Source organism: Drosophila tropicalis, unplaced genomic scaffold, assembly GCF_018151085.1.
Source record: "Drosophila tropicalis isolate 14030-0801.00 unplaced genomic scaffold, ASM1815108v1 contig_87, whole genome shotgun sequence".
Classification (NCBI taxonomy): Eukaryota; Metazoa; Arthropoda; class Insecta; order Diptera; family Drosophilidae; genus Drosophila; species Drosophila tropicalis.
This window is the reverse complement of record NW_027173365.1, coordinates 276,762-299,683: the sequence shown is the minus strand read 5'-3', so window position 1 is coordinate 299,683 and position 22,922 is coordinate 276,762. Positions and strand designations below refer to the sequence as shown.

General features: G+C 35.6%; 1 protein-coding gene across 1 annotated transcript; it reads right to left on the bottom strand.

Annotated features, from left to right (window-relative positions):
- Positions 1-3,130: 3,130 nt before the first annotated feature.
- CrebA (Cyclic-AMP response element binding protein A) lies at positions 3,131-21,679 on the bottom strand. The gene is made up of 6 exons (XM_068298853.1): positions 20,758-21,679; positions 8,171-8,381; positions 5,577-6,178; positions 5,117-5,512; positions 4,704-4,847; positions 3,131-4,636 (listed from the first exon to the last, which is right to left on the bottom strand). The coding sequence occupies exons 1-6, from the start codon at positions 20,809-20,811 to the stop codon at positions 4,439-4,441; spliced, it is 1,605 nt and encodes a 534-aa protein (XP_068154954.1). The 5' UTR covers positions 20,812-21,679; the 3' UTR covers positions 3,131-4,438.
- Between the last annotated feature and the right edge of the window lie 1,243 nt (positions 21,680-22,922).

Here is a 22,922-nt window from a genome sequence, read left to right as displayed (position 1 = left end):
CACTAAACGTGTACTTCCCCTCAAAAACAAAATGTGTCTGTTACAGTGTCTCACAGCTTATTTGACCCAACTCATATTTCAAATTTTGGATCAACTCAACTTCTATTACATTTCATTTCAATTTCAAGATGTAGTTAACAAAAAGTAAAAAAAATAACAATTTTATGACACATATGTATGTTCTACGGTTAGTTTTACATTTTTGTCATGGCGCTCAGTATTATAAATTTTAAATTCAGACTCATTAGCAATAACTTGTTCTCAAAAGCTGTTGTCCTTGTTTATGTGCCAAATTGCGAGCGGCACTCACAGTTAATCATGCTTATAAAGGGATTCTACATAAATATGTATTCTGTATCCATATCCAGCAGAGCATGTTTTATCAATTGTTTTCTCTATCTCAATAGTTACTTTTAAAGCCGAAATCTTTGGGTGTTTTTGAATTTTACTAACCGAGTTAGTGGACATTCTCGAGCCCACTCGGTTATTTTCCTTCAACAACCGAGTTGTAGCCATGTCCGTTCGTCAGTCTATTTAAACACCTGGATCCTGGACACTATAAAAGCATGTGACACCAAATTTGGTATGTATACTCATCTAGCATGTACAAAGATCGAGTTTATTTCAAATTTTTGTCAAGCCCACTTTCTCTCCGCAAACAAAATAAATCTGTTTTTCTCGAAAACTCACTAAGTTACAGTAACCAAATTTGGTACGTAGATTGGTTTAGTATAAGCGCAGGTTATCATTTCCGCCTCCCAATAGTTTGACTATTTATGTAGGTTTGCCAAATTTCATCTTGATTGAATGACTATATCATATAGCTCTAATAGGAATGACGGGTTGAAAAATAATTTTGGTTAAAAAACTTTTCTTTGCGATTATCATAATAGAAAGGGTAATAACTTACGCTCATAAGAATCTGTAATTCTGACAAAAATTTGAACAAATAGCTACATTATTTAGCAGTCATATTAACATCCGATTTAATGGCGTACTATATAGGTTATGCTTTTGCGGGAATTGGACATTTTAGAAAACACGTTATTTGCTTTGCCGCATGTGGGTAACGGAAGAATAACATACAACTTACCCCCCCAAGATCTCTAGTTCTAGTTATGTTTTTGTTGATCTTTTGTTTTAAATTGATGCGTCTCCAATATGTCAAGACAAAGTACCGATTTACCCCCGACTGACAGAAAGATGAAAGGAGGAGAGAAAAGTTGTTAGAAGATTGTTCAAAGAACATGAAAAGGTTAGTGTAGAAAATATTTAGTGAATCTTCTACTAGGATGAATGGAAAAAACCTTCTGGTCCGACGTGAGGGAAATGAAAATTCTAGTATCTAGTAAATTAGTAAAAATCACTTGGCCATTGATTAGTTATGAAGAAAGGGGATGCCCTACGGCTGTACAGTAAAGGAAGATTAATAGAAAAAAGTCTGTCAGAATAAGAAGGTAGACAAAGACCGCGTAATACGAACTAAAGAAACTGCCTTTTTGTTTTCGATTATGTTATTTTACATGTCTCATTATATGCTATGCTATGTATGCTGAGGCAATCGGCATTTTCTTAATTATGGAGGCAAACATTTTAAACAATAAAAATCTGTGCGAATACTAAACAAATCTAAGTACCAAATTTAGTTTTCGAGAAAATCGGTTTTATTTAATTTGCGGGAGCGGAAAAGTGCGTGGTAAAAATGTGAAATAAACTCTATACTGTACATATTACACGAGTCTGCATATTAAATTTGGTGGCTTTAGCTTTTATTGTCTCCGAGATCTGGGTGTTCATACAGACAAACAGATAATCGGGCATGGCTAGATCGAATCGGCTGTTGATTCTGATAAAGAATATGTATACTTTATGGGGTCGGAAATGCTTCCTTCTGCCTGTTACATCCATTTTGGAGACGTTATTTAGATGCGCTTAGTAGGTCCACGAATATATTTGTTATAGAAACATATAGTTTTCAAGACAATCTTGTTAGTTGCCAGCATATGGACACAAAGTTAGCTGTAGGAAGTGAAAAGTAATTTAGAACTCACAGATAACAAGTTACTTGAAATAAGAAATGAAATAGCAACGACAGAAGATTGTTGTTTTTTACGAGGCGAGTGGATAAGTTGTTCCCCTTTAGGTATTAAAACGAATTAGGTCATAGTGGCATGGTTAAAATAATGGATGCTATATGAATATCATATTGGCTTATCAACAAAAATTGAAAATGTTTAAATGTGTTGTGTATTCAGCAAGGTATGGAGTATTTGGAGGCATCTCATCATCCCTTGATCCAATTCACATTGACCATTGTTGTCCTATATCCTTTACCCTTTAGGCAGCAAAAATAAGCAAAAAGCATTTGATCGTGATCAATAATGTCCTTTCCAAAAAGCGGTGATATCCTTTAGAGAATACTTCAGAGCCAAAGGTAGACCTATTTAATTCGTGTCGGACAGAGGAAGCTAGTTTAGTTTTGCTTTGAATAACTATTTTTTAATCAATATCTATGGATGCCTAGAAACTTATCAAGTCCTTTACTCCCAGTAAAAACTTCATTACCTTGTTTCTCCCAGTTTCTAATCTCGCTGAAAAGATTTATCATCTCCCATCTCCCATTTGGGTCAATATTTGACTTCGGCCAAACAGTCATTGTCTGGTAAATATTTAAATTTAGTTAAGTAAGTTAGAGTCCTGATACACATATGTATATGTTCTTATGGATAAAAAGTGGAAAAAATGACGACATTAAACTCTTGATTTCTGTTGTTTTTGTTTATGGTTGTACGGATTTTATTTGGAATTGCACTTTTTGTTTCTGCCCAATTACAGCCACCGATCAGAATGGTTTTACATCTTTCTTTTTGTCTTTTTTGTTTTTAATATATATATAAGTATATATTTTTTTGTTTTGTTTCTCTTTTCGGCTTTGTTTATGGTTTCGGTGTTTTTAAACATGCCATATAGATGCTTTAAAAATGCTATAGCCAAATGTAGTTGTATTTTTGTTATACATAAATATATATGTATATATATGGTATTTATGTCGTGTATATATATATGCAACATTTGCATTCTTAAAATTTTCTTACAGCTTTTAACGCATTAAAAAAAAAACTGCTCAATATGCGAATAAAAAATAATTTTCTTTTACATATTTCTGTCTCATTTTTACATTTGTATATGTATGTATAATAAATTTTCTAACAATTGCACAATTTCGTCCGCTTGAATTGTTTTTACACACATAGCTAAGTAAGTAAATTTTTATCCGATATTGTAATAAGTTCTTTTATAATTTTTATGTAGATATAAAATTCAACTAATTTAAACTAAATTGACTCATTCGATCAAAAAAAAAAAAAACACATTTGCAAATATTGTATAATTTTAAGCCGAATCAAATTGCACTAAGAATCATAAGGGTGGAATGGGATGGGAAGAGGGGTCAGGTCAGGGTCAGGAGGTGGTGGAGGTATGAAAAATGCGCTCACAATATTTCACACTTTTCACTTTTTTTCTCTTATTAAATAAAACTTAACAATTTTTAATGTTGGCTCGGAAATTGTTTTAAAAAAAACCTTAAATGCTGCATACAAAAACAAAGTTTCGCGTTGTATATGAATCATATATGCTAAATACATACATATAGCTAGATAGATTATGGAATCGTTTTTGTTTAGTTCATTGTTTTTGTTTTAGTTTTTTTTTTTGTTGTTTTTCATTTTGTTGTTTCAGAGAAATATCGTTAAAAGGAACAAGAATTATTATTTGCCAATCAAGCATTCATTTTCCATTCATTATTAAAACATAATGTACATGTCGCGTTGCTCTTAAATCGAATCAATGTTTTTTTTTTTTTGCATTCTAAAATTTCAGAATTTTTTTTCTGATGTTTCTAATATAGAGCCCATGCATTGTAGTTTTGTATTTTCTGTTGATGTTGATTTTTGGTCTGCTTTGAGTTTTTTAGCTTCTTTACATTGTTTTCCTTTTTCATTTACAATTATTCTTTTTGTTTTTTGTTTTGTTTTGTTTTTTTTTTTTTTTTTTTTGAGCTTGTCGGTTGTTGTTGGTTTTTATATTTTGATATAACAGGAATGCTTGACTAATAAAAGATACGATCTGCAATTAGCAATGCAGGCATACATTATACATTATATACAATATGTAGGTACATATATCGGTGTGTATGCAAGCATGCGATTTGTATCTTGTGGATGACGAAGGAAAGGGAAATGTTTACCACTTTGTGCTAACCAAAAGCAAAAAAAAAGTTATATATATGTAATAATAATAATAGTTATAGTACGAATTATAATAATAGTCATAAGTAATAATCATATAATCATAATAATAATAGTATAGTAAATTCTTAGAAAAACAAAAATAAAATATCTCTCGGGCAGGCGGGCAGGCAAACATTGATGGACTCTTAGGACTTTTTCACATTATTGTGCTTGCCAACTAGGGCCTGCAATTTGTGCAGTTGACTAAGTAGATTGGCATTGGTCTCCTCCAGTGACTCGAGGCGCTTCTTGTAGTCGTAATTCTCGGACACAAGTATTTCCACTCGTCGCTCCAGCTGATCCATATACTCTTTCTTCTTGCGACGACTTTCCTGAGCGGATATCTGAAGATACAAAAATATAGAGTTATGCATGTCTAATAATCATATATTTATAAGGTTAAAAACTTACTTTGTTTTTGATTTTACGACGAATCTTCTTAAGCGACTTCTCTTCAGCTTTGGTTAGTGGTAGCTTTTGTGGTATAGGATAGCCTTCAGCTATGAGAGTGCGTTTCTCCTCCTCTGTCAGGAGCAGAGTTCCAGTTGAACCCTTCTGTAAGACAACAAATATTTAAAAATCGTTAATAAAAAGTTATCATTTTATAACAGATCCATTTATGTACATATGTAGATATGTGTGAACATCTTTCATACATACATAAGTAAAATTTTAAAAAAATACCATAAAGTTTCATCTGTACTGTAGATATGTGTGAACATCTTTCATACATACATAAGTAAAATTTAAAAAAAATACCATAAAGTTTCATCTGTACTCCGTTTGAATATTCAATCGATCGGGATCGCTGTGGTCAAACTTACCGGTTGTGAGCTAATAAGCGGTGTGTGTATAGGTTGCCTTGTGGTTGTGTTCGCACTTGAACCAGAGCCACTGCTACTGGAGCGAGTAATGCCTGTTCCTCCGGCGGCAGCTCGTCGCACCATGGCTGATGAGGACGACTCGCCATTCGCTTGTGGCTGTGCCACAATGGAACCGGATGAATTGGGCGATAGTGGTGAAAAGAGATGTTCCGGTGATAAGTTGCCTTCGGAATCATCGCTGGGTAGAGATGAAGGCGGGGTCAAGGGAAAGCTGTTGCTGCGGCTACTAGGATTTTGCTTCTCCGCCTTAATTTCCATTTTGGGCATGAGCAGATCTCCACGATGCTGGGATTTGATTAGGTTATTGCTGGTTGTCGCTAAAAGAAGACCACCATGCTGAAAAAGAATCAAATTTGCAATCAGAATTTTTGATCGAACTCAGAGAAATGATTCAAAATACCTGTTCGAAGAGCAGCTCTGTTTGCAGATTGGGCAGATTTAGACTCAGCTGCTGCTGTGGACCATTGCTGATCTGTGAGTTGGGACTGGCGGGGCAGCTAGAATCGGGGGACATGGGCTCATCTTTGATGGCCGATTCATCGATCTCAATGTCAGAGCAGATATCTGGCGACGTGCTGCCCTCGCGTGCCGATGAGACGGATGAGCTGCAATCATTATCATACATTGCATCCAAGTGCTGAGGTAGTTGAAAATGATCCAGAGTAGTTGACACCTCTACACTGGAGGTTGAGGAGGCGGAACAGGAACTGTTTGCATGATGCTGCATATGCTGCAGATGTGGTTGCTGATGCTGCTGCTGCTGCTGGTGTTGCTGTTGGTGCTGTGTCTGGACTGCGCCGGCACGGGTAAGAGCGGCTAGGTCGCTGACGACGGAAGCGTTTAGTGCGGGATTGGCGCTGGCATGACTCAGCATAGTGGCACTGCTGTTTATGCTTAAGTTTGTAGCGGGCGGGTGAAGTGTTAAGCATTTGGGATCGATGGTCGCACGCATGCTAGTGGCCGTCTTCAGCGAAATGACGGGGTAGCATTCATCATCCATGTCTGCAAATATTCGACAGATTGACAATTCTTTAATACAGATATCATTGTCAATAGTCCTTTGGAGAGTTACTGTACTTTAAGTCTTATAGCCACTTAAGAAATAAGTTGTCTTGTTTTCGTCTTCTATGCACGATAGTTTAAATAAACCAATTTAATTGCAAATATTTGCCAAACAAATATTATTTAGTTTAACCCACATATACAGTTTTTATTGTTTTTCGTTTTGAGAACAACTGTAGTTAGCTTTGTTGTTGATTTTTATTTTACGATCTGTGTACATGTGTTCTGGAATCTCGCAAGAGTACCTTTTTTGGAATAAAAACAACAATCGAGACAATTATGTATGTATGTAGGTATATGTATGTAAGTATGTACATACATACAATACATATGTATGTACCTTACATTTTGGAGTAACACAGCCATAAAACGATCGGGAGAGATTCGATATTCAGAGTTGATTTGGTCTGATTTAGTTGTTTCGACATTTCATTTAGTGACATTAACCACACTGAATAGAAAGTACTTTGATCTACTTTTATTTGTTTCTTTTTTTTTGGTTGGTATCCATGTTCAATGTGTACCCACATAATGTACCTACAATAAACAAAATAACTAAAATCTATTTTGTAACTATGCAAACACATGCTTAAACATTCGGAACACTTTCCAGCTCCAGCGTCATACTTTTTGCTCTGCACTTGTGTTTGCATTTAATATTAATGTTTTTTCAGTTTTGTTTCTGTTTTAGCTACTGCCTTTAATTCTTTTCATTTCAGTTCAGTTCAGTTCAGCTGAGTTTCAGTTGTTTCTGTATTTTCAGCTCGCTTTAAAATTTCTTTCTTTTTTTAATTTTATTTACACAGTTGCTGTACTGTTTCCATAAAATTACAAATAATGAAAACACAGACTCAGTCTTCTCCCCCACACCTATAGAACAGTAATTATATACAGTACTTGAACAAAAACAACTACAACGACAACGACAACGACAACTCCTACAACTGATATCGCATCAAAGTACAAAACTTCATGCACGAGTACTGCGTTAAATTGCTAAATGCTACAGCGATACTAAATATAAAAACAAAAATGAAATATAACAGAACAGAACCGCGTTGAGTAAAATATAGACTTTAGTTCTTGTCATCGTGGAGTTGTTTTGAAATACGGTTGTGTACGTAAGTATGTATGCATGTATGTTTGTATGTACATGCCCCAAATAATTAGTGAAGTTAACAACTATCACCTGTATTTGCATTCACATTTTGGGGCTTTTAAGGCAAACACATATTTCATCGTCGTGTTATACCCAATTACCCTTGCCTAGTGTCCATTGGGGTGGGGGTGGATGATCTCTAATCCAAATATTTTAATGCACGTCATTTCGAATTCCCTTGATTTTGACACAAATTTGCAATTCGTTGTGGCAACGTTAGCGTCTATCAACATTGGTTCTTATTAATATTCAGATACCTTGTGAGTTGTCAATAAACTAATAATGAACAGCAATATATACGGCCGGAGAAAATTCAACTCCAATGAAGTTTACAAAGCGAATTACTTTTGCTTTAATTTATCTACTCTACTTTACACTGTGGCTGTCCTTTACGGTTTGTGGAATGCCCGAACCCAGCTGAGGGCTTTCAACAGGCAATTATTGACAGCCACAGATCGCAATAGACCGAACTTTTCAGCGTTAAAGGATCATTTTTCGACCGATATTTCTAGTTATTAGTAATGTTGAATGGTTTGTGTTACGTAATTGGCCCAGTTTGAGTACTGATAAGTACATATTTCGGAGTAATGGACCAAACATGTTTGTACATACAACATACACTGCCAGCGAATGAAAAATATAAGCAGTCATTCGAGGTCAATAAAGAAACTTCCTCCACAATGTCAACTAGTGTTCTTATTTAAGTGGCTAGCGGCGTATGAAGACATACATATGTTAGGGTATAAGTAAACTTGAACTTATTTGACACTTACCCTCAATTTTGGCCTGTAGGCTTTTCGGTGAATTTGGCAGGGAATCGCCATCGCTGTTCAGGCTATAGGAATGCTCAGTTTTAATTGGCAGCGTACCATTGAGCAGTGCATCCGAAATAAGCTTGTCGTTAAGTATAACGGTGGGATCTTTGACATCTCGATCCAAAAACCAGTCGTGCATTTCATGATCGCTGCTGATTTTTAAGGATTCCTGAGCATAAAAAGAAATCGGAATAAAAATAGAATTAAAATCAAAAAGCCAATGCTAGGTAATTAAATAATGATAGTCGTGTGAGTTGCACCACTCAGAGATAGTAGACAATATAATTTGTTTTTAGAAACAAAAGCACAAGTACATATGCATAAAAAATATACCATGTGTCCATATGGTGAAATGGTACATATACATATTAAAGTCTATGTATGGAATAAACCAGGCAGAGTCAATTTGGTCCTTTAAGATTATCAGTCTCGTTGCCGTTTATTAATTGGCCTATCTGTAATTTTTGTTTTTTAATTTAGAATTGTGTTTGTGTTTTACTGGGTGCAGGAGCATGGTATGCAAAAGTCGGCGTGACCATTTACCTTTTACATATGTATATGTACAAACACATATGTACATACATATGTATGTGTATGTGTGGGTTTATACAACTTATGGCACGAAACTGATGCACGAGCCAGGCCAGATAGTCCAGAGAATTAATTTGAAACCACATTTAAAAACAGAAAATCGGATCGGATAAAATGAGGATATACTTACATACATGTATGTACATATCTACATCCATCCATACATACACACATACATATACATATGTATGTATACACAATGTATGTATATATTGAATATATTTTTATTTTGGATGATTGTATGTATTGTATATATTGCTCTTGTCAATCTTATCAAACGACGACAACAACAACAACTCTCCGCGGTACCCTTGAAATTGTTCAACAAATTCCCCTGCCCCGTCCCATCACCACCATCGTCCGCCCCCGGGCACAAACCTCAAATCACCTTTATCATTTTTCTGTTAAGTCATAATTTTGTTATAAATAGTTCAAGTGATTTTGATTTGAAAATCAAATTTTTAACTTTAATTAATTGAGTTATATGTATGTTTGTATGTTTGTAGGCGATGTTATTCTTTCACTGTCACACATTTGTATGTATGTATGTATGTATGTATGTATGTATGTATGTATGTATGTATGTATGTATGTATGTATGTATGTATGTATGTATGTATGTGGACAAGTAGATTAGCCGATCTGTCATCTGCTTAATCAAGATTGCGGCATTTGAATGCTTCTTATGATAATAAAATCAACTTAAAAGCACTCTTTTTTAAAACACACTAATGTAACCTTGAAGAGTTATTATACACTGATAGTGTAGTCGGGATGAGTTTCCAACTCGGTTTCTCTAATTTTTGTCATCATTTCGGACATTTCGGGGACAAGTTTTCGATATGTCGCCAAAACAACAACAACACTAACAGCAAAAACAAAAAACAAAACAAAAGCGAAAAAACAAATATAAATATCCAAAATATATTTCGTCTGGATGATGATGATGATGTAATCCCCAAATGTGCCAGATTTTTTTCATTGAATTCACTTAATTGCTGTAAAGTTAACGCATATCTACGGCCATAAATTGTTGACCCATTTTAAAAGCCGACGTTCTGCGACAGGTTTCGCACATACAATTATGTATACATATCTTTAATTTGTCTGTATGTACATATGTATGTATGCATGGATTTGAATGATAAAAAGTGCATGTAATTACACTTAACCGGCCACGAAACAATTTGAATGTAAAATTCTTGGCTCATTCGTGCCGCTTGTGCAGAAATTTACATTTCTAAGCTCCAACCAGGCCTAATGCTACTATGAAATCCAGTTTTGGCCATAAAAAAGGGAACGTCGATTTTTGTAAGTATTCACAGTCTTTTGTATGTGTGTGTGAGTGTGTGTTCCTGTGCCGGCTGGTCTGGCCCGGCTTGCCAGTCTTCTATTAAGCTTACCATATATACAATAGATACTCTTCCGAACGTGTCTCTGAGATTTCGTTAGGGAAATACCACTTTTTCATAGGGACAACCAGGGGACACGGACATTGCACGTCTTCAAGACAAAAGACGCATCGTTTATGGTCATCTGATCTTGTTTAAATTTGGCATTGTATAAACATTAGTTATGACAATCAAGTAAAAAAAAACATGTTTTTAATAAAAGTAACTGTTTTCCACCGATCCTTCCAATGGGAGCTATATGAAATAGATGCCCGATCTTGATGGAATCACCCACAGGTACTTCACACTGACAAAAACTAACTTTTTGTCCATAAACAGACTGCACCCAATGTATATGTATATACATAATTATTATTATAATTATCAGTACAGAATATAGTTGTATCAACATATCTTTAGTGTACTTGTACCAATTTCCAAGTCGTCTACAAATCGATCGCGGCATAGTGCGGATAGTGGAACCTAATATTGCGAGAGTAAAACTAGTTGAGAATTACCACTTGATTGCCAGAAATACGCCCAAAACTACCAGGCAAACTAACACTAATAACACTAACTTGAATGCCTTTTACGCAAATTTAGTACAAGTTACCCAAATTTTAGTTTTTGCTGGCCTATCACTTATCCACTTTGACTATTAACGTTTTTAAATTTCAAAGTCCCATTCTGTTATTTCATTTTAACCTTAGCCTGATTCATACTTACAATTGGAGACTGTTTGAATTCACCTTATGCAATTCTTTATAGGCTCGTTGGATCAAACTAGGCTAATTTTCGAAAACGTGATTTGAGTGCATACCACATGTCTTCCAGCTCTAGGTGCTTACACGGACGGACAAACACGGCTAAATCGACTCGGCTGTAAACGCTGATTGATAACAATAATATTTGTACCTACAAACATATGGATAATGTACTTTATTTTCAAGAAATACGCAAAAGTACTTCGTTTCAGTTTATAGTAGAACCTCGAAACCATGTTGGCCTAATATTTTACTAAAACTAAAATGTATAAAGAAAAGATAATATCGAAATATTAAAGAAAGAGTGGACTGGTTTTTAGAAAACTAACCCAAAGAAACTTAATAACACACCTAATAATCCAATCTATTAAACTGAATACTTTTGGAAAACCAACTTCCAAATCTAAATACCGTCCCATATTGTTGTAAAAAGCGAATTTTTTCAGTAGGAGTATCTAAAAAATTCCAATTATTATCTAAATTTACTACTAGTGCTATTTTCACATACATATGTATGTATGTACATACATATATATATGTAAATATGTATCACTAAAAGTTGCAAACCAACTTATATATGTACATATGTACATACATGTACATATATGTATGTATTCAGTAATACTCATTGATCGTGTCGACGACTCTGATTATGCTATGAAGATGCAACTTGTGGTTGTTATTGGTCCACTGCACTAAAACACAAATACACAAGTGCTTTCTCCGCCTTTTAGCCCCCTGTGTGTATGTACATACATATGTACATCTTCAAAACGGGACGGAATGGCTTGGGCAAAGAATTCGAATCGGCAAAAGCGTCAGTAAGCAATGCGGCCCGGAGCGGGTAGCGGGGAGTAGGAACCAAAACACAGCACCAGAGAAACGTCAATAAAAATGTCTACAATTGTGTGCGTGCCGCGTGTTGTTGTTGTTGTTATTGCTGTTTCGTACGTAGATACATATGTACATGTATGTACAGCCACACACATACAACCATACATTTCAATGTATGTGTGGATGTTTATGATGGGTTCAACGAACTTTGGAATTGTTGAGAATTAGCAATTCTTGAAAAATGCTACCAAAACGGGCAACAGACACACTCGCACAAAACACTCACAGATACAAATACATATATGTATGTATGTATTTATTTTGTGGACAAGCACGATGAAAAAAGAAAGAGAAAAAAATGAAAGAAAGAAAGAAAGCCAAGAGAAGACAAGCAAAAAAATGCGCCTCTGGCATTTAGCTACTTCTGGTAGTTGTTGTTGTGGTTGTGGTAGTTATTGTTGTAGTTGTTGTGGTTGTCGATGATGGATCGTGGAGGAGCACACAAATCAAAGTTAACTCTTTGGACCGGTGCTGTGTGGCAGGTTTCAGGTGGTTTTTTGGCTAAGGGCGGCCTCTCAAGTGGAATGAAGACACTACAACCCGAAGAAACCGCTTAACTAACCGCTCGAAAACCGATTGAGCTGGGCAATCGCTGGCCCGTTCCTGTCAAATGCCATCGAATCGACCTGATTTGTTTCCCTTTTCTTATTGGTAATAACTATCATTTCATCTAAATAGTAAGTTCAACCTGTTCTCTTGCATCAGTTCGTCTGTCTGTGTGTATGTGCAAGTTGATCACGTGAGAACTTTTCTTTCCGCTTTGCTTTCGTAACCTTTATTTGGAAATTCATTCAAGCACAACCACAACCACAACCTACGAGACCTACGATCTCTGTTTGTCCCAAAACATTTTTACATACATTCATACATACATATGTATGTATGTCTGTATGTACATATTTATGTAGGTATATACCTTTACATGCATACATATGTATTCATTATCTATCGGCATTCACATACGACCAACTTTGGGCCATTATACAATTTTATTCAAATTTCTTCCAGGCCAACAAACAAAAAACTGAAAGAAAAAAAAAAAAACAAAAGGCCAAAAAGCCAAATTTCATAAAAAAAAAAATATAATAATAATTAAACTGGTTATAGTTTCTCCCTCTGCCTCCTCCTATCCCCATGACTACTTCTGCCGCCTCTTTCTTTCTTTCTCTGTCTCTCCTTTTTCCCGATGGTTTTTTTTTTTATTTTGTATTTCTTATTTTTTATCTACATACGTAGATATATACAGTTTTTCGATTTTGTTTTTTTCGCTTGCTCCACAAATTGGATTGATTAAATAATGTTGCTGCAGCAAGCGAAAACCTTTCACATTTATTTATATACATATGTACATATGTACATCCATATATGAATGTATATGTATGCATGTTTATGTATGTATATAATGCAGCTGTGTATGTGTGAGTGTGTTTGGAGATCATTATGTATGTATCGTTTTCTTTTGTGTTGTGCACAGCATTTTTAGTTTCAAGTCTCTTTATATCTCTTCAATTTGTGCCCAAGCTGCATCAGTTGGTTGTGTGGCAAAGTGAAAGGTGCTCCCACATTAAAAAAAAAAAAAAACAACAACAACAACCAAAACGTTGAAGAAAAAGAAGAAGAAAAGCCTTTTAACTTCAAAAGTTACTACGCCTTTTGGCTTGGTTGGTGTGGCTTTGGTTTAAAAATTTTTGCCTGGCAACTCTCAAAATTGGCGTGGTAAATGTATTTGGTCTTATCCAAAATATGTACCTATGTATGTATGAATTTTTGTATCTATGTATGTGTGTATGCGCGCATTGGAAAGAAAGTGGCCGATCGGGCCAAGAATGTAATGGCTAATTTAGCACACACACACACACACACACACACAGACGAGAAAGAGAAACGATTGTGATATAAGATATTTCAACATTACGTATGCACAAACGAAACATCAATTTAAATAATTTTGAAATTAATCTAGAAAATAATTTGGTTTTGACCCTTTCGCTAATGATTCGATAGCGTAAATTGGAAGAGCTCTCTAATAATGGTTAAATCTCCCCCGTCAACACCTGAAGACAAATGTTTTTAAACTATTTGCTCAATGTATTGAGTGAGAGGTTGATGGCCTAGTGTCACTACGAACCCGTCGACGCTCTCCGTTAACATTGAAAATGAATGTAAATTTTGTATATTTCTTACAGAGGGGCGTCTTAAAATTAATATGACGAAACAAAAGGCAACAAATTATTAGTTAGTTAGTTAACTGTAATTAAACAGACATTATTCAAAAATGTAAAACACTTTATGGATATTTAATATTTAAAGGATAAAGCAGATTTTCGAATACGAACCGGCTCTTACTGTATACAATAATAACCTTTTATGACGGAATTAGTCATTATTATTCATTAGGTGGTGTGGGCGGTCTGTCGAAGCACGTGGAGCTTTCATAGTGCCATCACCATCTCCATCGCCATAAACATTTTCGTAACCAATTGTTGAGCCATGGAGGGGGAGAGCTGTTACCAACACCCAATCCCACAATGTTCAATGACGTGTTTTGCAGTATTCTTTTTGTTTTGTTCTAAATTAAACCTAATATGTATAAAAATAGCAAAGCAAGCCAAACAGGCGAAGCGGGGGCGTGCGTCCGGGCTTTGGCTTATCAAGAGCATATGTCTCGGAACGGCAACACAAAGACCACAACACACAACACAGAAGAAAATGAAATAAAAACGAAATGAAAGAGGAAAGTACGTAAGCACTGACATAGTCTGGCGCAAAAACAAAAACACAAATTTGCAAAAACAAAACGGAAACTTTTTGAGAAAGTAAATCCTCCAAGTGGGCCAAAAAACTCCCACTTTATAACAAGTTTGCGGTGATGATGGTTGGCTTGTTGGTTGGTGGTGGCACCCACCAAGTTATCGCTTAGCTAAGATGTTGATTTGCCTCATAGTGGGTGCCTTCAAGCTAACTGAATCTGCACAGATATTTTGTTATGCCTTTCACAAATCTCAAAAAAGACAGATGGAAACTTCTCATAATATGCGTTATGTATGTATGTATGTACATACATATGTGGATCGGCACACAATAAACAAACATATGCATACATATGTACATACATAGTTGTTCTGTATAACCAATTTATTTATATACAAATGTATGTATGTATGTATATTTGACTTGAGTCATCCAAAACTAGACATAATGGATTCACTTTCAAGGTTTCTCTAGAAATGATAATGAGTGAAAAATGTCAAGTCTGCTTGGATTTGAGGTCTTTAATATTAAATTTAAGCTCAAGTTTGCCATTCTTAATGACTAAAATGTTTAAATTCCACTCCCACCCACTCTAAACACTCTGTACTTGGGGAGTAGTACATATGTATGTCTTCTCTTCTGTAATAAGCCAACCAACTGTTGCCTGCTGTTACACTTATCGTATAGCACTTCCTAACGCTTTATATTGAACAAAAACAATATGCTGCTGCTTCTCCTACGAGATTCGCCCAATGCCCATACGCATCTCTCTCACTCTCTCTCTCCCTCTCCTGTCCATCGTTATCGACCTCCTGGTTGTAACATATTGTAAATTTAATGCAAGTCTATGAATAATTTACGAAATCGCTATCCACAACGCTGACATTGACGTCAAAAGTAAAGAAGAGAACTGAAACTGAAACAGCTGTCCAACTGGGACACCCACTCTGTACCGTACGTACAAAAGTACATACATACATACATATGTTTGTATCTGAGCCTTAAGAGAATTGTAAGAGCAGGCAAAAGAGAGCAAAGCTCTAGGATAGTAGTAGTAGTAGTAGTGGCCACCGCGCATCCTGCATTGCGCAGCGTGTGTACAAAAAATTCGCATGAATGGACGTTGGTTATATGAATGGGGAATACGAATAGGCTTACATACATGTGTATGTATGTATGTACATCGGTCGTGTCAGTGCTCGTATGAGTGTGCGTATTGGTAGTGGTGCTTGCACAAATTTAATTATGCGCGCTTTTATTTCTGCCATATGTTTGAAAATTGTGACGTTCGGATTTGGAGCTAAATTTTGCAAATCGTGGAGTTTAACCTGTTTTCTATACTGCACTATAACGTTTGGAAATGTCAAAGTTAACAAATACATACATTTGTATGTATGTATGTATGTACATACCTACATATATGAATGCAGCCACACTGATACAATCGCACAGAGAGTCAATCTTATAGACCATATTGGAAGTATCAGTATCGTGTGCCTCGAACTAGTTATTCAAATACATACATATGTATGTATGTACATACATACATATGTACATACAAATACCTCTGCATATGCTAAGCAACTGTCGTCTGTCTTACCAAGCCGTTTTACTGTTGCCAAGCACGTTTCTTGGTCTCTTAATATTTCGTGTCTAGCGGGCCTTGCATTAAGCCGTTAGAAAATGTTCAACTTAACCTCAAATGCACATTTAATTCAGGCCATAAAGCAGCAGAAACTCAAAAAGGGTGTCAAATTGGGGTTCTACAAAGAACTTGTTAATTTCATTATTAATGGTTTTTACTTAGCCACATAGAGAAGATTCTAAAATAGTCAACTTTATTGCCATTTTTTGCTTATATAAGCAAAAGTTGATTTTTAAAACAAAAAATAAAAAACAGTATATCGTATAAAAATAAAACACCAAATAACAAAAAAAAAAAAAAAACTAGAAAAAAACTTGCTGACATTTTAACTTCCATTACTTTTTTTGTTTGTTAATGCTGCAATTTTCTTCTTGAGCTGAAACTCTTTTTCTTTTGATTATTATTTTATTTTGGTCTTTCTTTTTTATACCCTTGCACAATAGGTACATACACACTTATGTCAATTTTGTTCAGGAATGTGCACCGCATAGAAGGCAGCATCTCTGATTATAGAATGCATCCATATAGATTCTTGATCAGCAAAATCCGTTTGTCTGTCCGTCTGGACTAACGAGAGCTCCTCCTAGAGCTGTAGCTGTGAAATTTCGGATCTCACCTTCCATACACATACCTTCCTTCTAATAAGTTACCAAGTGTCTTTTATCAAAATATATCGAGGATTTTTTTTAGGGACAAAAAATAATACCGTGGTCTGATAGTCACCAAGCTAGGCTATTAGGCATCGGATGATCACGTTATATACATAGGTACATATGTATGTACATATCTGTCTGCCTATAAAATGGCAAATGAGTCAAAGAAGTGTAAGCAAAACTTGCAAGGGTATACAAACTTCGGCACTGCCAAAGTTAACCCCGGCCCTCGCTTTTTTCGCTAATTTTTTTTACTTGAAGAAAGTCAAACGTGGTCAGTTTCGACTTGGGTCAGCATTCTTTTGTGAAGGCGACTATAAGTTTCTTCTTGGACCTTTGTCCAACCCAAGGTAATCGTTCTGAAGAGTTTACCATTACAAAGTAATGGATATAATTTTGGCCATAATAATTTAAAGAGGGGACCCAACACTTGATTAAACTACAGCTTGACTTAACCCCTTTTTGGAATTTATACTACTTAGTCTAAATATTATAATTACATAGGTACATATATTGTTGTATATGTACATATACATATTTAGAATTTATTAGATTAACTAAGTTTCAAATCCGCTTAATTAGCTATTTATTCTGTTTCCATGTGCCATAAACTGTTATTCTTATCATTTTCATAATGAACAAAAAATAATAAATGTATGTACATATATACATTTTTGGTAATTCTGTATACACACACACATGTATAAAGTGTGTGCCGAAAATTTTAAAAATTTTGAGAAATTCGTAGCGAAATTTGTTATCAAGAAGAATAATGGACCAGTATACGGCAGTGTTCAGAGTACCTAAAACCTAATGGCATGGTATTAGGTGTTTTTTTTTTTTTAAATTCCCATTTAATTCTGCATCTCAATTTTATCAATTTAAGCTACGAGTATGCGTTTATATGTAGATATGTACATACATACACATATGTATATGTACATATGTAAGTTTGTGTGTAAAACAATACAATTACTCCAAGATTCTTGGGATGATTTTTCACTTGCAACTTTATGTGTTGCTGATAGCAGGAGGAAGCCACTCGAAGATCGTCGGCCCTCGTAATCAAGGAAGGGGTTTTTTTTCTATAATGATGAATTGAATATTATAATGCACGTGACACTATCAGACTTTCCATGTACGAATGGGAGGTAGACGATTCTAAAGGCTGCTCGAAAACCCCGATTTGGATTTGGGGCTTTTTCCAAATCTATATGTATATATACGTATGTATGTATGTATGTACATATGTAGCCTTAGCAAATGTTTTGATTTCAGTAGAATTTGATTTGTATTAAAACTGATTAATTTGAACATTATTTTTGGCTTTCTGTTTTGTTTTGATATACTGTTTTTGGCGTTTGTGTGAAAACCCCATAGGATTCATAATTATTATTATTATTTTTTTTCCTCTTTTTTGTTTTTTTTTTCCTCTGTTTGCTTTGTATTTTAGCCCCTTGAAGTACAAAATGAATCGCATTGTTAATCAAAACTACGCCTTATCTGTATTTTTTTTATTCTTCCCATTTTGCCTTTTGGTTACAAAATACCTGGTGATAAGATTTTTGATATGCAGTGGAGAGACTTTAGAATGATAATTTATTATTATTAAAATAATGCTAAAATGAGAAAACAATACAGTAGAAAAAAAGCCGAACTATTTGGGGGGCGACATTTGATGAGGAATGAGGGGGATCTTTGATAATGTGCAAAAGTTTGAATGAATTTTCGATTTGAATTAAGGCGTAACTGGTAGAGCAGATATATATGTATGTACATATACACTTCCATATGTATGTATGTAGGTACATATATAGTTTGCAGTTGTCTTACACACTGCGTTGCATCTGTCAAAAACATTATGATGTAATTGAGCGCACGCCGCGATTATGGGTATGGGCAGAGTCTCGGGTACGGGTATGACCTGCTTACAGACGGGGAAAAGCAGCACGCGCGTTTTTCCCGGGCCATTTCGGACCTATTTCTGTCTCCCGCCAGTATTATCGCCTAATAGTAATGACACTGACATGCCTTAGAGAGTGCAGCGGCAAAAAAAGTCATTACTTTGCATTTAGACCGGTTGATAGGAAGTCTTTGTCCGTCCGGCAACCGTCGAACCGTCCGCCCGCTCGTCCGTCCGTCCGTTCGTCCCACCGTGCTTATCAACACTCTACTATGTGTGTCCTCATGCCGTAATAGATTCTTCTTTTGTATTTGAAAGCCTGGTACTACTGTTGGCGTTGCTGCTGCTTTTGCTGTTTCCCCTTCAGACGGACGGAACGGACGCACTTGGACGACATGTATTCATTACTGTTTCCGCAGCGATAAGCACAGAGTCTCTACATTCTACTCCGCAAACGAAGCTCAAGAAACACATTCACATCCATACACACACTCGCACACACACACACATTTTCATTATTTTGAAAACATTTTGTGTTGCTGTTTGGTTTTGTTTTTGTATGCTGCTGTGTATAGAAGGCGAAATATCATTCGCTAATGATAAATTTCTTTTTTAATTTCTTGGAAAACTCTAATTATCGCAACACAGAAAATACGTTTTGTTCAAACTTCTTCAAGTAACGACTAATAATAGTTTTGACACTGTTTCGAAACAGGCTGCAATAGTCTCTTATCACCGCACAGCAAAAAACTCAGACCAAGACCATGTAAATGATATTTTCTAACATAGAAAATCACTAAAAAAATATCTGAACAGTAACATTTCCCCGTATCATATGTCCATGTATATGTGTGGTGGTATCATATCTCTCTCTCTCTCTCTTTTTTCTTGTTTTTTAAAGTTTTTGTGCGTTTGATGGGTGTGTTCAGGGAGAGCCTTTAGCGAATTTCGATAAGATTTTTCAAGACTGAGACTGAAACTAAAACAGAAATACTTTTAGGAGCTTATTTCTTTCGCCCTGTTTCATTTTTGTGGAAAGAAACAGGTTTCTGTGGCCATAGTTCGTTACGTGCACATAGTAAGTATGGAAATTAAGCTAATTAATATGCAGATTGATCAGGTAAATAACCAGAAACCCTTTAAACAAATCTATTCTATTTTCTCCTCACATAGAAATGCACGTTTTTCTTTCAAGTCTGATAAGGCTAATGTGGGCCATTAAAGTTGTTTTTGTTTCGGCTGATGTTGTTGTATTTAAAATGCAATTACATTTTCCTAGAAGATATGACTTAATATATTTATAGAAAACAATTTGGATTTGATGTGGAGAGTTCATAGAGTTCAGCTCGGTTATGACTCTCCGGAGAGATGAATATGTTTCTACATACATATGTACATACTATACATACATACATACTTGTTAGTTAAAAATTGTTGGGTGAAGGTCTATTGGAGAAATATTCGGAGACACAAATCGCTGTTTTTCTCCATCTCTATCTCTCTCTTTCTTTCTCTGCTCGCTTTGATTACTTTTAATAATCTAAGCGCAGTATAAACAATTCCAATGCAATACCCTTATCGGAGTGCTTTGCTATAGTTTTTGGGTTTTAACTTTCGCATAGCTAAATACATATGTTTGTACATACATATGTATGTATATGTATGTATGTTCGTATGTACTTAACAACTAGCTACGACTAAATAGTACTACTATATAGCTCTCTAGCTATACCCGGTTAGCTACCCGTTCCATATCAAAAACATTAAGCTGTAAAAAAGTAGGTACATATATACGATCACATATATGTACATATTTAAGTATGTATGTATGTATGTACATACATATATACGCGTGTGTACTCTTAAGTATCAATAGTTGGTTAACGTAGGCGATAGGGTGTAAAGGAAAAAAGGTACAAAGCATTTTTATTGCCGCTGGTTTTAACCACTTACCGGATCTAAGTCAGAATCCCATATATCTTTGAGGTCACCATCGTAGAATTCCATTTTTGCTGTGGCTGCTGCTGTTTCACTTAGATCTTCTTACTGGATTTGGGTCGGTTCCACTTGGTTTAAGTTTAAGTTGGAGGGGGTAGTAGGTTTTGTGAAGCAAATATAACCCACTTTTTGATTATATGGTTAATTATATTTTATATAATTTTATAAAATTTCCCTTGCTTGGCTTGCCGCTCTTTTGGTTCCTCTCTTTCTCTCTCTCGCTCTCTCTGATATTCTTGCTTTCTCAATCTCTCTCACTCGCGTCGCCTGTCTTTCTCAATATCTTCGTTTTTCAAGCGTAGAGTTCTGTGGCGATGACTGTGTGCTGTGGTTTTGCTTCTTAATGGGTTTTATTGGAGGGAAACCTGTTGCTTCCAGAGAATGTTTTCACTTGACATTGTTAGAGTCTTCTCTGGTGTGCAATGGTGTGTGTGTTATATGTATGTATGTGTTTGCTTTTGTATGTGTTTATCTTCGTTTACAACTTGTGGCTGGTTTTAACTTGTTGCATGCCTTTTGCATTAACCTTTTCTTTTGGGTTTTTATCATTAATTGAATTATTAACTTTTTTGTTACAAAAAAAACACTCGATTGCCATACAAAAAAAAATGTTTTATATACGTTTTAATGAGCATATAATTAAGTTTTTTTTTTTAAATTTTCTGTTTTTTGTTGTCGTTAAATTTTTTCTATGAACAGTACACCGCATCCATATAGCTCAGGCTTGTGGCCATGAATAAATAGCATTTAATATGTGTAGTTAATATTATTAACTATTTTATAGATACAATATACTATAAATGTGTTGTACTGTATGTAGTATATATGGTAGCACACACAATTAGAATATATTGTCCGTAAGTGCGACTGCAGTCAAAAACGGTACTAAACTAAATGTCGGTGAAATTCTTGTGAATGCGAACGAACCGAACAAATTGACGGCGACGTCGCAGCGCAGCTCACAGCACGCCGCTCTCCAAATATCTCTGCTTCTGCACCACTTGCTCTCTCCCCCACTGTATCACTCTGCCTCTCTCTATCTCTCTATCACACAATCGCTTCGTAAAAGTCATAGCAAAGAGCATCGTTGTCCACATAGAAAGAAAGAGAGACTGAAAGAGAGAGAGACTGAAAGAGAGAGAGAGAGCGGTAACAATGCCGGTAATAGCGGCTAAGAACGCAAGTTACAGATATAATATGTTTGTACATTTGTCGACGAATTGATACCGTTCACTCACGCTATTTTCGTTTATCTTGAAGTAACAAATTTATGAATTTGTAAATTAAATTAAATTAAATTAAATTCGCTCAATATTCTTCATAACCCATAAGGCAACTGATACTTGCATACATATGTACATACATTTGTATGTATGTATGTACATACATATAAACATTTATAAGTTGTAAGTCGCGATCTGGTGATTGAATGATACATATGTACATACATATGTATGGAAGTGGTATTTTCTAATAACTTAAGCCAATCCAATTCAATTTCTTAATTTGTTCAGTGGGCTGTTTTGGTGGATTAAATATACTCGGTGCAAATAAAGGTCTATCAAGCCTTCTCTTGACTTCTAACTTTCACGCTCTTTAAAGCTCTTTTTAAGTGAATGTAAGCGACGTCGACATTTGCCGATTGTCGTAAGCCGGCTTGACATCGTAGGAAAGAAAAACAAGTTTCTTCCGACGCTGAGCCAACAGCGACTGTGTCTGCGACTTCGGCGACTTAGACTACTGTTACTGCTGCTGCTGCTGTTGAACATACAATAGTTAACCTGTTTTTTATTATAGATTTTGATTTGGTCTGCAACCGCTTAGCAACACTCCTGGCTTCACTCAGTACTCAGATGATCTTGTCAACTTGACCAAGTTATTTGAACTATGCACATGTGCAGGTTAGGCTGCCGACCAGCTAGAGCTGGGATTGGGACTTAGAGTCGGAGTCGAAGTCGAAATCATTGCCGTTGTCGGGCTAGGCTCTTGTTGTCATTTGAAGGCTGTTTGCCGATGCCGGGTTGGGGCCGGACTGCAGCGACGTCGCGTTCGTCGACAGAGAGACGGAATAAAGTGAATGTACTTTCAAACCAAAGATCCGGTTTAAAGCTGGGCCAGCC